Consider the following 13,572-nt stretch of genomic DNA (forward strand, 5'->3'; position numbering starts at 1 on the left):
TTTAGTTAAGACTTCCTTGTCTAAAGTGCATCCTCCAAAAGAGTTTCCACCCCATTGACACTTTTGATATCTGACATCAAATACCTTTTTTCCACAGTCCATTCATATATTTTCACATTCGAGTCATCTACTCCTAAACTACAAAGCATACCATTTTATCTTACCTATGCCTTTATGTCTCCCTTGAGTCTACTTTATATTCTCAATAAATTAAGATTCTAGAGACATTTGTCATGTTTTAAATTCTTTAACATCAACTTTGTTATCAATTAAGTTGTTTAAACAAACAAACAAAAAATGCCTGTGAGAGTAGCCATAATGGTCCATGATACATCCATGAAAAATCGTGGGCTGGTCTACACGGAAAGAGCTCAGACCCTACTAGCATCCAGAGAATGCTTTGTGTGATTAGAGTATAAGAGGACATTTTGGCAGTTCCAAAAGTACTGTCACAGAATGGGGAGGGAGAGGGCCAAATTAAAAATTAACCAGCAAGAAGCTTTTTCAATGAAATGTCACTTGACTTATTTTCAGCAAATAAACAGTCTTTTAAAAATGGTCCAATCTAACCATCATTCCTCTTGGCCTGCATGGACAGGTCTACAATAAATTAGTAACTTTGTTCTATGCCTGAAAGTTTCCTCTTCAGTCTTACTGAATACATAGTAAAAAGGAAATGATAGAAGCCTAGGTAAATTTTATCAATCTTACTAACATACACACTTGTTAAATATTATGCTTTATAATTTATACAAAAAAATTAATTCAGAAAATAGGCCAAAATGAATGGAAGGGTAACATCATAGGTTTCTTGGATTAAAGGGACTCACTACCCTTCAACAGATACACTAAATACTGAGCAAAGATTGCCTGGTTAGTACCAATTTGAATTGATTAGGTTTTAGATTGGCTAATTTAACTTTTATTAACTCATTATTTTAAAAGAAATAAAAATTAAAATAAAAAAACAAACAACAACAACAAAAAAAAAAACCCAGATCAGTGATTTTTTCCATCACTGAAAATTTCTGGATGGTTTTTCACTGGGTTTGGAGGCCCAGCTATCCTTCTCCAAGGATTGGACATTTGACAGAGCCATTTTGGAATGAGAGTCCTTTTTAGTGCTGGATCTTATCCTTAGGTAAGAATCAGGCCACATTACCAAACTACCATTCCCCTGAAACAGACCATCTATTTCACAGTGCATTCAGTATTTTTAAAAGCAGACATCTCTACTTACGGTAAATGGTACATCTAAACATCTGTATCTTTATGAACTAAATCAGTGCTTCTCAAGCTATCTGAGAGAAAGAACCTTTCCATTATCACTATTTCCAATCTGTCATCTACAGATACTTTTGCAATATGCATTCATAATAAATTATTATAAAATTGATCTTTTAAAAATGCAACACATAAGCCCAACTGTTTAAGTACTATTAGATGCAACAGACGTAAAATTATCTTGCCAAATTTCTAAAAACATTTTGCAGCTCTTTCTCTTCATTTCAATACTTAACTGGCCACAGGCCAGAAACAGATACTGTGGGCAGTACTGGGACCACACTTTGAGGAGCACTGATCTGAAATACCATGCATGGATTTATTCAAAAGATATACTTTACCTCTGACATTCTTTCCAAATCCCATTGAAGACACTTTTTTGTCCACTTGTTCACTATTGTTTGATTTCTCCTTCATAACATCATCATCGATAGCAACATCAACAGAATATTTTTTCTTTTTCTTTTTCTTGTGCCGAGGTGGAAGCTTTTTTGGAAAAGTAAACATTGGGAATATCACAAGAAACATTGCAATGGCACAAAGGAGGAATCCACTCCACCTAAAAAATTGGGAAATGTGAATAGCATTTATGGGTTTTGCTTTATGAGAATAAGTTACCAAAGTAGAAGTTTGTGGTGATAAAAATTCTCCAGAAATTTTTCATTTACCTTCATCAATTGTAAAGCAATAAAAAAATTGGACAAACTGAAGAAATAAAGGGATTTTCCCTTTCTGTGGTATATGGGAACTCCACCCAATAATTACAATAGTATGATATAAATAAATACTATCATCAACAGCCTGGTTGGAATTTCACTCAATTTAAGTATTTTTGTGCAGCCATGTGTTAGTTCTGCCAACATTGTTAGTCCTGATAAAATGTGTATTTTAAAATAAAACACTAAATCATAAATTTAATAGAAAAATTATAGAGACTCTATTGCATATTTTGTAGACCTTAGCAGAAAAGCATTAATAACTTGTTCTAAATGTATTTTTTGCCTGTTTGGTACTAGGAAGCAAACCCAGGGCCCTGTGCGTGCTAAGTACTCACTCTAACACTGAACTACCCTCCCTCCCGCAGCCCAAGACACAAGGGTATTTTAAATTGCTGATGGTATTCAAATATTTTCTGCAGTACTTAAGAATGTATTAAACCCCAATTAGCTGCTCCACATAACATTTAGCCAAGCATGAGGGCCACCAAATCATGTAGACTTGATCCTTTTCTTGAAGAACTTACAACTTAGGTATAAGCAAGCCAAAAATATAAGAATCTCCAAGATATGCAAGAATGCATACAATTTAGTGTTCATCATAAGGTTTAGATTATGAATCCTATAAAAGTGCAGAGAGGGAAAATAAATGTGTGCCAGAAAATTTCCCAGGAGATATAGAACTTGAGCTACATAGAATTCCATCTAGAAATTCATCTGAAGTTGCCACATTGCAGAGAGTTCATGAGGAATTCCATGTATAAAACCCAAATTCTAGTCCTGTATTAGAACCAAGTGTTACCACCTGGGGTTTCTTCCCTGCACAATTCCCCAAGGGACAATTTCTCAGTCCCCTTCAGTCTTTCCTTAGCAAGCAAAAGTCCCTGGTCCTACCTAACAGGGTTGCCACCTCTAACCAGAATTCCTCCACTCTAAACTCTGCTCTTAAAGCTTCCAAGTTTATAAATTCTCAGACCTTGTCCTCTGTTTTAACATGTACCTATCAAAATGCAAGCAGGATTCTAAGCACTAATGATGTGTTCAACCCAGTAAAAATACAGATTAATTGCAAGGTGAAACTCATCTTTTAAAGAAGTTTCTATTAAAGAGCTATTATCAGTTGGCAAAGGTCATTAGTTGGGAGAATGCTAGAATCTGTTATTAATCCAGTGTACTAGTTTCAAATTTAAAAGTATATCAAGCCAGGTGCAGTGGCACAAGCCTGTAATCCCAGCAACTCAGGAGACTGAGGCAGAAGGATAACAAGTTCAAAGCCAGCCTTAGCAATGGTGAAGCATTGAGCAACTCAGTGAGACCCTGTCTCTAAATAAAATACAAAATAGGGCTGGGGATGTGGCTCAGTGGTCGAGTGCCCCTGAGTTCAATCCCCAATACCCACACCCAAAATCAAATAAAAATTTTAAGATGATCAGAAAAAGATTTAATTTTGAGAAGATGGCTCAGAACAGACTTCTAGCAATCTCAATTACTCAGAATATTATCACCAACCTAGTGCCTGACACAGATTAGTTACTCAAAAAATTGTTAAATAACTATATTGAAAGAGAGAGGTTTTTTAAAAAAAGAAGGTCATTTGTCTTAAGGGAACATAGCTATGACAACATCTGGCCTCTGAACACTTGGCCACTAGAGGCCCTTGCCAACCAGCACCTCACCTTTTACATTTACCCTTCTGGAATCTGTCTCCACAAACTCCACATTGAAGTTCCCTAAACCCCTTTGATCACTAGGCCTCTCAAGCTCTCTACACGAGATGGCAGGCAGAGGAGCAGAGGCCACAGTTTATGAGCTTTGGTTTCAGACAGACCTGGGTTTCCATTTTTATCAATTACTAACTATGAAATCTTGGGGAAATTTCTTTGCTTTTCTCAGGGCCTTATGCATGCTAAGCTCTAGGGTAATAAGTGATTTTGGGAGTCCTAAAATTTAAATAAGAGGTATATTTAAATAAGGTATATGATGGAACTAACAAAATGCCTGCTTCCAGAGCTAGGGTTGTGGCTCAGTGGTAGAGCACTTGCCTAGAATGTGTGAGGCACTAGGTTCAATTCTCAGCACCATATATAAATAAATGAATAAAATAAAAGTCCATCAACAACTATATATATATATATATATATATNTATATATATATATATATATATATATATATATATTTGTATATTTAGTGCCTCCTTCCAAACCAGCAACCAATTCATGGTGGCTAGTTTGGTTTGGTTTTGTATTCATGTGGATCTGTACTCAGTCTTACTGCCCACTCCCTTCCAGTCATTGATCTAAAATTACATGCAAACAGTGAAGTTTCACTCTGAATAGCCCAAACTGAGAGCATATAACAGAAGGGGAAGAATCATAGCAAACAAATAAAAATGACATAAAAGTCTGAGGTCATACTGAAGCAAAGCAAACCAGCCCACATTCTTCAACAGTCTCCAGAAACATCAGTATGACACATGATATAATGATGGACACTAACGACATCACTAAAGAGGACACTGAGAAAAGTTGAGTAGGACAAGATAGTGTGTGTCATATATATGGGAACGTCACATCAATAATAGCTGATATTGAAAGGCCAGGGTGTCTAAATCCCTTTCATAAAGCATTACACAGTCCATTCACTAACGGGAGTCACCAGTGGATTGGCTGAAAGCTCTGCCCTAGAATCAGTTTCTTATCCCAACACTCTCTAATTCTGAAGTTAGAACAACAAATATGTGAGCATCCATTTTGTCACCTGCAAAATGGGCATAATATTAGTGACTACATATATTTGCTAAGCGCTTGGTATAATGCTTGATACACAGTAAATACCCAATAAATATCAGTATTATTCCTTCATTCACTCCTTCCCTCACTCTTTCTTTTAAATATTTTATTATTAGTTGTTGGTGGATCTTTACTTATTTTTATATATTTATTAAAAACCTATTGTTACTGCTAAGCATTGTGCCAAACAACTACGACTTTATTCAAAATAGAAGTCTGTTTCAAACAGGATTACACAACTTAAAAAATTCAAATTCATTTTCAAGTAGATCCTTATTATATAGTTCTAAGTTGATAATCTTTATCATTTTTTAAATATTTATTTTTTAGTTATATGTGGGCACAATATCTTTATTTATGTGGCACTAAGGATTCAACCCAGTGCCTCCACATGCTAGGCGAGAGCTCTACCTCTGGGCCACAACCCCAGCAATCTTTATCATTTACATAACTAATATTGAGCCATTGAAATGATATAATTGCTTGAAAATTGATTTAAGGACTGAATATCTAGCACATATGGGGTGCCCAGGGCAGGAACCATTAAGAGCCCTCCATGTACAAACTCATTTGTTCCTCACAACCCTATGAAGTAGGTACTGTAACTATCTCCTTTTATGAATTAAAAAAAAATGAGGCACAAAGAAGTAACTTCCTCAAGATGACATAGCTTCGCCTCATTCAAAGTTGAAGTTCTCCTCCTGAATCCTGGACATATTTGGCAGGACAGTTAAGGTCCCTCAAGTGCACACAGGATTTCAATCCAGGCAAGTACTCCTTTCAGATCTTCAAGTCACTCCAATCTGCTCCCTCTGGACTAAACGTCTCCTAGAAAACTTTTAATTGACAGCATAAAGCACTAGTATGACTGAAGCCCCTGCTGTCCCTCCTTCTGCCCCTGAGTTGGTGGTCCTCGTCTTTCCCTCTCACTGTTTCCTTATCACCAAGCCCTTCTCAGGACATCTAAATAGAACACAGATTATACACTGGATATTCATATGTATATTTTAACAATCTAGTTTTATAACAATAAAAAAAAAATCCCTACTCTGATTTATTTCACAACTGCAAAGAAAACAGCCGAAATCAAAATTTTCACTTTCAGTCAAAAACTTAAAAGCCCTGTGTGATGTTCCTTTCAATGTCAGGGGAACTCCTCTCTCTATGATTTGAAACATTCTAGTAGGCCAAGTTTGTCTGTATCTTAGCACTTGCAGTTTCATTGAGGATTACTAGTGAAATTAGAAGCAGCATAGAAATTGATATTTGTTAACTTCTTTGAAAATAGTGGTAAACATTATTCCCACCAATCTCAGAGTTATGAGCTATTATTCTATAATGAAACAGAGAGAGAAAAAGTATACAACTCTTTTGAAAGTAATTTGTTGACAGATAATTTCTAATAATGCAGTATTCTCTTTGCCATAAAATAAAAATTTCTTATCGATGTGTACCTATTTCTAACCCATGTGAAATAAATTCAGGACACCAATATTTTCAGTCAGTGCTTTTGTAATTACAAAGAAATAACTGATTATGTCCAAATGAAGGACTGTGAAGAACTCAAACATAACCCTGGTCATTTAGATAAATCACAGAACACTCAAAGTTGAAGCTCTCCTCCTGAGCCGGACCGAAGAAGGTCCACCTGGTGAGAAAACAGCTAAATCTCCAGGATATATAAGGAAACCAAATACCACCAAAGAGAAAAGATTTGATGAGCACAGAAGCAAGACTGAAATTCTGGGCAGTGGGGAAGGGTTATAAAACAAAAATATAAATACAATGAGGAAGCATAGAAGAAGTCATTTTTCAAAGGCACAGAAAAGATAATGAAAGATACAACAGTAAAGTCCCTTCCCAGCCACAGCAGCCCTGCTCGTACACTCTGCTGTAAAGGAAACAGCCCAATCCTGGAGAATGCAGGAGAATGTCACTGAAGTGTCTGTATTAGTTTCCTGTTGCTGCTATAACAAGTTACCACACACTTAGTGGATCGAAAAACCCAGGTGGATTATCTCATGGTTCTGGAGGTCAGAAGTCTATAGGGGCATTGGTAGGATTTTATTCCTTCTAAATGTTCTAGCTAAAGAAGAACCTATTTACTTATCCTTCTAGCTTCTGGAATCTACCTGCTTTCTTTGGCTCACAAAACCTTTCTCAATCCAAAGTACATCACTTCAACCTCTACTTCAGTCATCTTCGCTCCTTCTCTGACTTTGCTCCTATTGCCTCCCTCTTTCCTTTAATTAATAATGGGCACACCCGGAACACTGAAAATAATCTCCTCATTTTAAGATTCTGAACTTGATCACCTTGACAAGGTACCTTCTGCCACATAATGTAATATATTCACGGTTCTGGGGATTAGGAAATGACTCTCTTTGGGGAGTTATCATTCTGTCTACCATCTACTGTCAGGTGACTTAGGCTATATTTTTCATCTCTTCAGTAGGGAAATTTAAATACAAGAGTTTTTATGACTAAATCATTAGTAAAAAGTGAAATACAAAATTTAGAAAACAATCTTACCAGTTTCCAATGAAACGAGGGTCATTCTGGTCAAGGTGAACAGGATTTCTGGGATCAACATAAAAACCAATAAGAAGTCCACCTAATAAATATCCCACTGCAGGGCCAAGTGCTCCCATGACATACATGATGGCTGAGAAGACAGAAAGGGAAATATGAAATATAGCAACATTTCATTGAAGTGCTAAAAGTTCTCTGATGTCCAAAACATACTGCAGATACATCACAGTTAAATCCAGTGAACAACTTCCAAAATGTCTACATTGACATTAGGGTTTCAAACTGTGTGCTTTATCTCACTATTACCTGTGGTCCTCTTAGAGAGTCAGAATCACCTGGAATGCTTTCAGGTTGCTTGTGCTTTGTTTGTTTAATATAAACGTTCTGGTCTCACCTCCAAACCACTAAATTCAAATTTAGAGACCCAGGCTAGTTAAGGAGGCAAATGAGGCAGTCACTAAATAACCAAGAGGAAGTTAAAAAAATAAAAGTTTCAAGATAAAAGGGAAAAAAAGTAGTATCACTTGTGTTAACAGGATGAAGAAGGAACTTAGAAAGCTAGGTTGAATTGGGGAAGCTGTTCAAGTACCTTCCAATTGATAATGTTTTTGAGCCACCATTGTAAAATCAAAAAAGACCTTGAAATGCATTTGGTTTATTGTTAATTGAGGAATCTTACATAAGAATAAGTCCTTCTACATGGCCTGGGTCAGGAGGTCCGAATGGAAAGCACTGACCACAGATGGACCAGAAAATAATACTTTTAAACACATGTCCAAGGAGTCTGGTGGGTATATATCTTACTGCCAGTGGATCCGAAATTTGGTATTTTATCAACAACAATAAAAAGTATATGCACGTGTGTGTGTGTGTGTATGTGTGTGTGATCAAAATGAGCATATAGCAAACAACAGCAGGTCATTAATTAGAATTAGTTTATTTTTTTATATGCCTATTTTCACTTGTGTAATTTAATATTCTAAAATGCCAATCTTGAGGCTGGCAATATAGCTCAGTTGGTAGAGTGCTTGCCTCACATGTACAAGACCCTGGATTCAATCCCCAGCACCACAGGGAAAAAAAATGCATATATATATATATATATATATATATATATATATATATATATATACAAATTTTAAAAAATTAAGTTACACTTAAAAATTTTTTAAAGGAAAATGCCAATTTTATAAATTTGAGATAAGATAGGGAATTCCTTGAGAGTCATAGAAAAATATAGCCACACTACACGCTCATTTTTTTTTCCTTCTGCTCAAACACAGTTATTTAGGGGAATATCATAAAACAGTTTTAAGGCACTTCTGTGTGCAAGGTATGATAACAAAATCAGGTGTTAAGTGTTTCTCATTTCCATTGCCATCATGCATTTTTAACTGCTGAACAAATAAGAAAGTTCTGCCATATCCTTTAAATAGCTATATATTTACCAGAAGGCAAATTGGGATAATCAGAATGGTTTCACCCCACTTTATCATCCACCTCTAAATCAACTTTAAGTAATCTTGTACCTCCTGTTACTTATAACTACAGACAAGACAGTAATTTAACACCTGCTCTCTCACTTTTCACACCATTACAAAAGAGAAGGCACAGTGTTTATTTTACAGAATCATCTGCTGGTAACCGTGAGACATTAGGTCCTCAGACTCCCCCAACTGTATTGGAAATGGAGAAGGGAGGCACACCCACAAGTATCTGGTGCTCTTTTGGAAGCATGTTTTTAATAAATGAAATTAGAATTTTGTTAATTTTATTAATCTCTTCGTTCATAACCTAAACTGTAACTCAAGAATAGAAAGTACTTTTTCAGGTGCAGGTATTCCCATATGCATAGGAAGATCAAATTTATGTTTACACCTCCAGGCCTGCCAGCACCATTTACAACTTAAAACTGTAATGAGGCCAAAATGTGACATGAATCATCCTCCCAAAATAATTCTTGTGGCATTAAAGAGGCTGTCTTACAAACACACACAGGGAAAAGGGTACTTCCACAATACTGTTTATGCCTACGGCATTTGAGTGCAAATCTTGGAGTGGTAAGCAAGACTGTGTAAGCATGTGTACTAGCAAGCCCCTGCAATCGCCCAGTGAGAAGAAAATTTATTCAATAACACTCACCAAAACACCTTCAGCTACTTTGTAAAATGTAAAGCTTTTTCAAAGTTAACAATGTAATCAGAAATTTTATTTTATTATGTAACAAGCACTTGAAGATCAACAGAATTGCACAAACACACATCCATGCCTTCTTTTAAAAATATTTTTTTAGTTGTTGATGGAACTTCATTTTATTGATTTATATGTGGTGCTGAGAATCGAACCCAGTGCCTCACACATACTAGGCAAGTGCTCTACCACTGAGCTACAACCCCGCCCCGGACACATTCTTTTAACCCAGCTCCAGTTAGTAAGCAAATCATTTTCTGGTAAGAAATTAGGCCTCTCTGGCCGATGAGCTAACATTTATTGATGGATTTACAAATGGTACTCAGAGAAAGCCTTAGGAGACAATGTTGAAGCAAATTCATTTCACATACCCTCCCTGTCAAAAACTTCCCCTCACTGCCCACAAACTAAAGAGAAGGGTCTAAACTGCTCTTCCTGGAGTTCAGGGGTATGACAAACAGACCAGCCTCTTTCGAGTGTTCCCATCTTAAAATCAGAAGCCTGTATTCAGGGTAAGACCTCAACACACCCTTCCCTGGGCCTTGCTACCTGTCTGCATCCTGACCATCAAGGCCCGAGCCCAGCCATGTTGTCCTCCCCTGAATGTTTCTCTCTTCTCTGAATCCCTGTAGGCTATATACTGTTATTCCAGGGGCTTACGAACTTCATCACGGATCCCTAGTGGAATGAATCCAAAATAATTTTCCTACATACACATAAATATACCATAGTGAATCCCACCATCATGCACATCCATAAGAATAGGGTCCTAATTAGAATAAGATGCATTCCTTGCTTGTATAATTATATCAAAATGAATTCTACTGTCATGTATAACTAAAAAGAACCAATAAAATAGAATAAGTAAAAGGTTTTAAGCACTTATCCCCCAATGGATTTATTTTCTGTACAAATAAGGTGTGTACTATTAGTGTCACTCACACAGTTCACATCTAATCATCAGAAAATCCTGTTGGTTCTACCACCCAATCATATCCAGTATCCAACTCCTCTTCACCTCTATTTCTAACACTCTGGTCCAAGCCACCATCATTGCTCATTTGGGAAATTGCTCTAGGCTTTCCAACTGGTATCCGTGTTTCTGCCCTTAACTTCTGCACGGTATGTATATTCTCAACACAGCAGCCTTAATAATCCTCCAGAAACATGAGCCGGATGTTAGTTCTTCCTTGCTTACACCCTTTGATGGCTTCCCATCTCATTCACAGTAAAAACCAAAGTCCTTGCATGGTTACCAGGACCTACCCACACATTTATTTGCACGGCCTCCCCACTGTCTCACAGATTATCAACTGTCATTCTCCTTGTTTCTTGGGCTCCTGTCTTACTGACCTTTTTGCTCATTCATCTTCAATCTTCCAGGAATATCCTCACCTGAGGGCCTTACCACTTGCTCTGTGGGTGTGCACACACACGTGAATGTGTGTGTAGTGGATGCTCCTCCCCCACAGCCACATGGTTCATTTCCTTACTTCCTCCAGCTAGTTACACAATCATTTCCTTTGCTGAGGTCTTATTTGGCTACCCTAACCATAAACTGAAACCTCTTTCCCCAATTCTTCCCATCCCTTTCCCTGCTTCAATTTTCTTCTTAGCATATATTACCACCTAACACACTATGTATTTCCTTTTTCATCTTGTTTATCATCTGTGCTCCCCATCTGGAATATAAGCTCCTCAAGAGCAAGGATTCTTGCCAGTGTTCACTGCTGTGTCTCTAGTTCCCAGATGGTATAAGAGGCACACAACCCAGATTGACTCAGTACTCAGTACTTATTTCTCCCATTGAGTTTATGCTATGAGTGACTATATCCTCCAAAAGTTTATGTGGAAGCTTGGTCCCAGTGTGGCAGTATTGAGACATTAGGTATTTGGAAGCATTTGCAAGGTTGGGTCATGAGGGCTCTGCCCTCAGAAGTGGATTAATCCATTCATGGATTAATGGTTAATGTGGGAGTTTTAGAAGTGTTCTCTTCCTACCACCTCTCTCCTGCTCTGCCTCGCTGTATGATGCTCTTCACTCTTCACCATGTTATAATGCAACAAGAGTGTTCTCACCAATTCCTAAAATAAAATTAGGAATAGAATCACCACATGACCAGCTATCCCACTGATTGGTATTTATCTGAAAGAACTAAAATGAGCATACTATAGCAATACAATATTTATAGCAGCACAATTCACAATAGCCAAATTATGGAATCAGCCCAGATGTCCATCAAGATGAATGCATCAAGAAAACGTGGTACATATACACAATGGAGTTTTACTCAACCATAAAGAAGAATGAAATAATGGCATTTGCCAGTAAATGGATGGAAATGGAGAACATCATGCTAAGTGAAGTAAGCCAGACTCAGAAAATTAGAATTGAATGTTTTCTCTTATATGTGGAAGCTAGGGCAAAATAAGGGAAAGAAGGTGGCTGGGGTGGAGAGGATTGGATATCATAAATATATAGGGAAGATTGGTAGAGTGGAAGGCTGAGAACAAGAGAGATGAAGAACAGATGGGAAAGGGGAAGGAAATATGGAAAGAATTTAACAAAATCAATGCATATATAAATGTACCAAAGGAAATTTCACTTTTATGCATATGTAGAACCTACCAATCAAAAATAAATAAAGGAATGAAAGGAAGATCAGTGGAATAAAGGAAGGAGAATAGGAAGAGGAAGGGAGGAAGGAAAAGGGAGAAATTGGGATTGAAGTCAAATTTCTTGCTGTTATGATTTTGTCAAAATGAGCCCAACTGCTATGTATAATTATGCAATAATAATAATAATAATAATAATAATAATAGAATGCACTCACCAGATGCCACCTACACACCAGCACCATGCTCTTGGATTTTCCAGCCTCCAGAACCATGAGCTAAATCATCCTCTATTCTTTATAAACTACCTGGTCTCCAGTATTTTGTTACAGCATCAGAAAATAGACTTGAGACAATCAGTGAACATTCTACTATCATAGATGTCAGTGATAAAACTCTCCTCGATGTACATCATTTCTTGAGATCTCGGCTAGTAACAGTGGACATCAATTCCTATTTCACATAGTGAACTTGATAATTCCATGTTTTTTGACTATGTCTCATAAGATGATTATACATACTATTCTTGGTTTTCTCTCATGACATAGAGCTTGTACTGAAAGTTTGGAGTATTCAATGAACTAGTAATATAAATATAAATTGAAGTTCCAATCTTTTCTTCCTGTGCACCCCTATGGATCATCTCATATGACCCCATCAGTACACACACTCCCCTTTGAGAGGACACTGAATTGTTCCATTTATTTGCAATTCAATATGACCTGCTTTTTACTTCTACTTATCTTTTCAAATGTTTGTGTCCTATGTTTTCAAGTAACTCTTAGTCCTCAACAACAAAAACCACATCCTACAAAATACCATCTAATGGTTAAAGCACACCCTCCAAAACCATGTCTCCAAATCCCAGCTCAAATTTTCGGTCTTTAGCAAGTTGCTTAACATCTCTGAGCCTTGGTTTTTCTCATCTGTGAAGCTGAGATGAAAAAGTACTTGCTCACAGAATAATCACAGGCACTGAATAAGCTAACACTTAAGAGCATATGGAATATCTGGCATTTAGTATATTTAGGAATAAGGGCCATATAAGAATAAGCTGTCTGTTGTAACTATTTTATATTACCTAATGCAATTTACTGCTTGGGCATGGGAGGCATTCAGTAAATGTTTATGGATTGACTACAAATCACCATCAAAAAGTAACTGTGCCCCCTATTTCCTATCTGATGCCTCTGGTTCCTCCTTTGTCTGGATCTGCTTCCTCCCAACCCTGGCAAGACCTATAAATTCCACTTCAAAGGAATGCCATTCATCACAGACTTAGATAACCGTATTTGTCTGCTTAGGTTGCCACAACAAAAACACACTGCCTAGATGGCCTAAACAACATTTTGTTTCTTGCTGTTCTGGAGGGTAAAAGTCCAAGATCAAGGCATAATCGGAGTTCATTTCTCACGAGGCCTCTCTTTCTGGCTTGTCAATGGCC

At 37.0% G+C, this 13,572-nt stretch overlaps 1 protein-coding gene across 2 annotated transcripts in view; it reads right to left on the reverse strand.

Moving 5' to 3' along the window:
* Slco5a1 (solute carrier organic anion transporter family member 5A1) overlaps window positions 1-13,572 on the reverse strand; it is a 136,844-nt gene that overhangs the window by 69,495 nt on the left and 53,777 nt on the right. For both annotated transcript variants that reach the window (XM_048783027.1, XM_048783026.1), the window contains exons 3-4: window positions 7,323-7,455; window positions 1,626-1,843 (exon numbers count right to left, since the gene is read on the reverse strand). In XM_048783027.1, coding sequence (XP_048638984.1) covers window positions 1,626-1,843; window positions 7,323-7,455 — 351 coding nt within the window. The remainder of the gene's footprint in view (window positions 1-1,625; window positions 1,844-7,322; window positions 7,456-13,572) is intronic.

Source organism: Marmota marmota, unplaced genomic scaffold, assembly GCF_001458135.2.
Source record: "Marmota marmota marmota unplaced genomic scaffold, marMar, whole genome shotgun sequence".
Taxonomy (NCBI): Eukaryota; Metazoa; Chordata; class Mammalia; order Rodentia; family Sciuridae; genus Marmota; species Marmota marmota.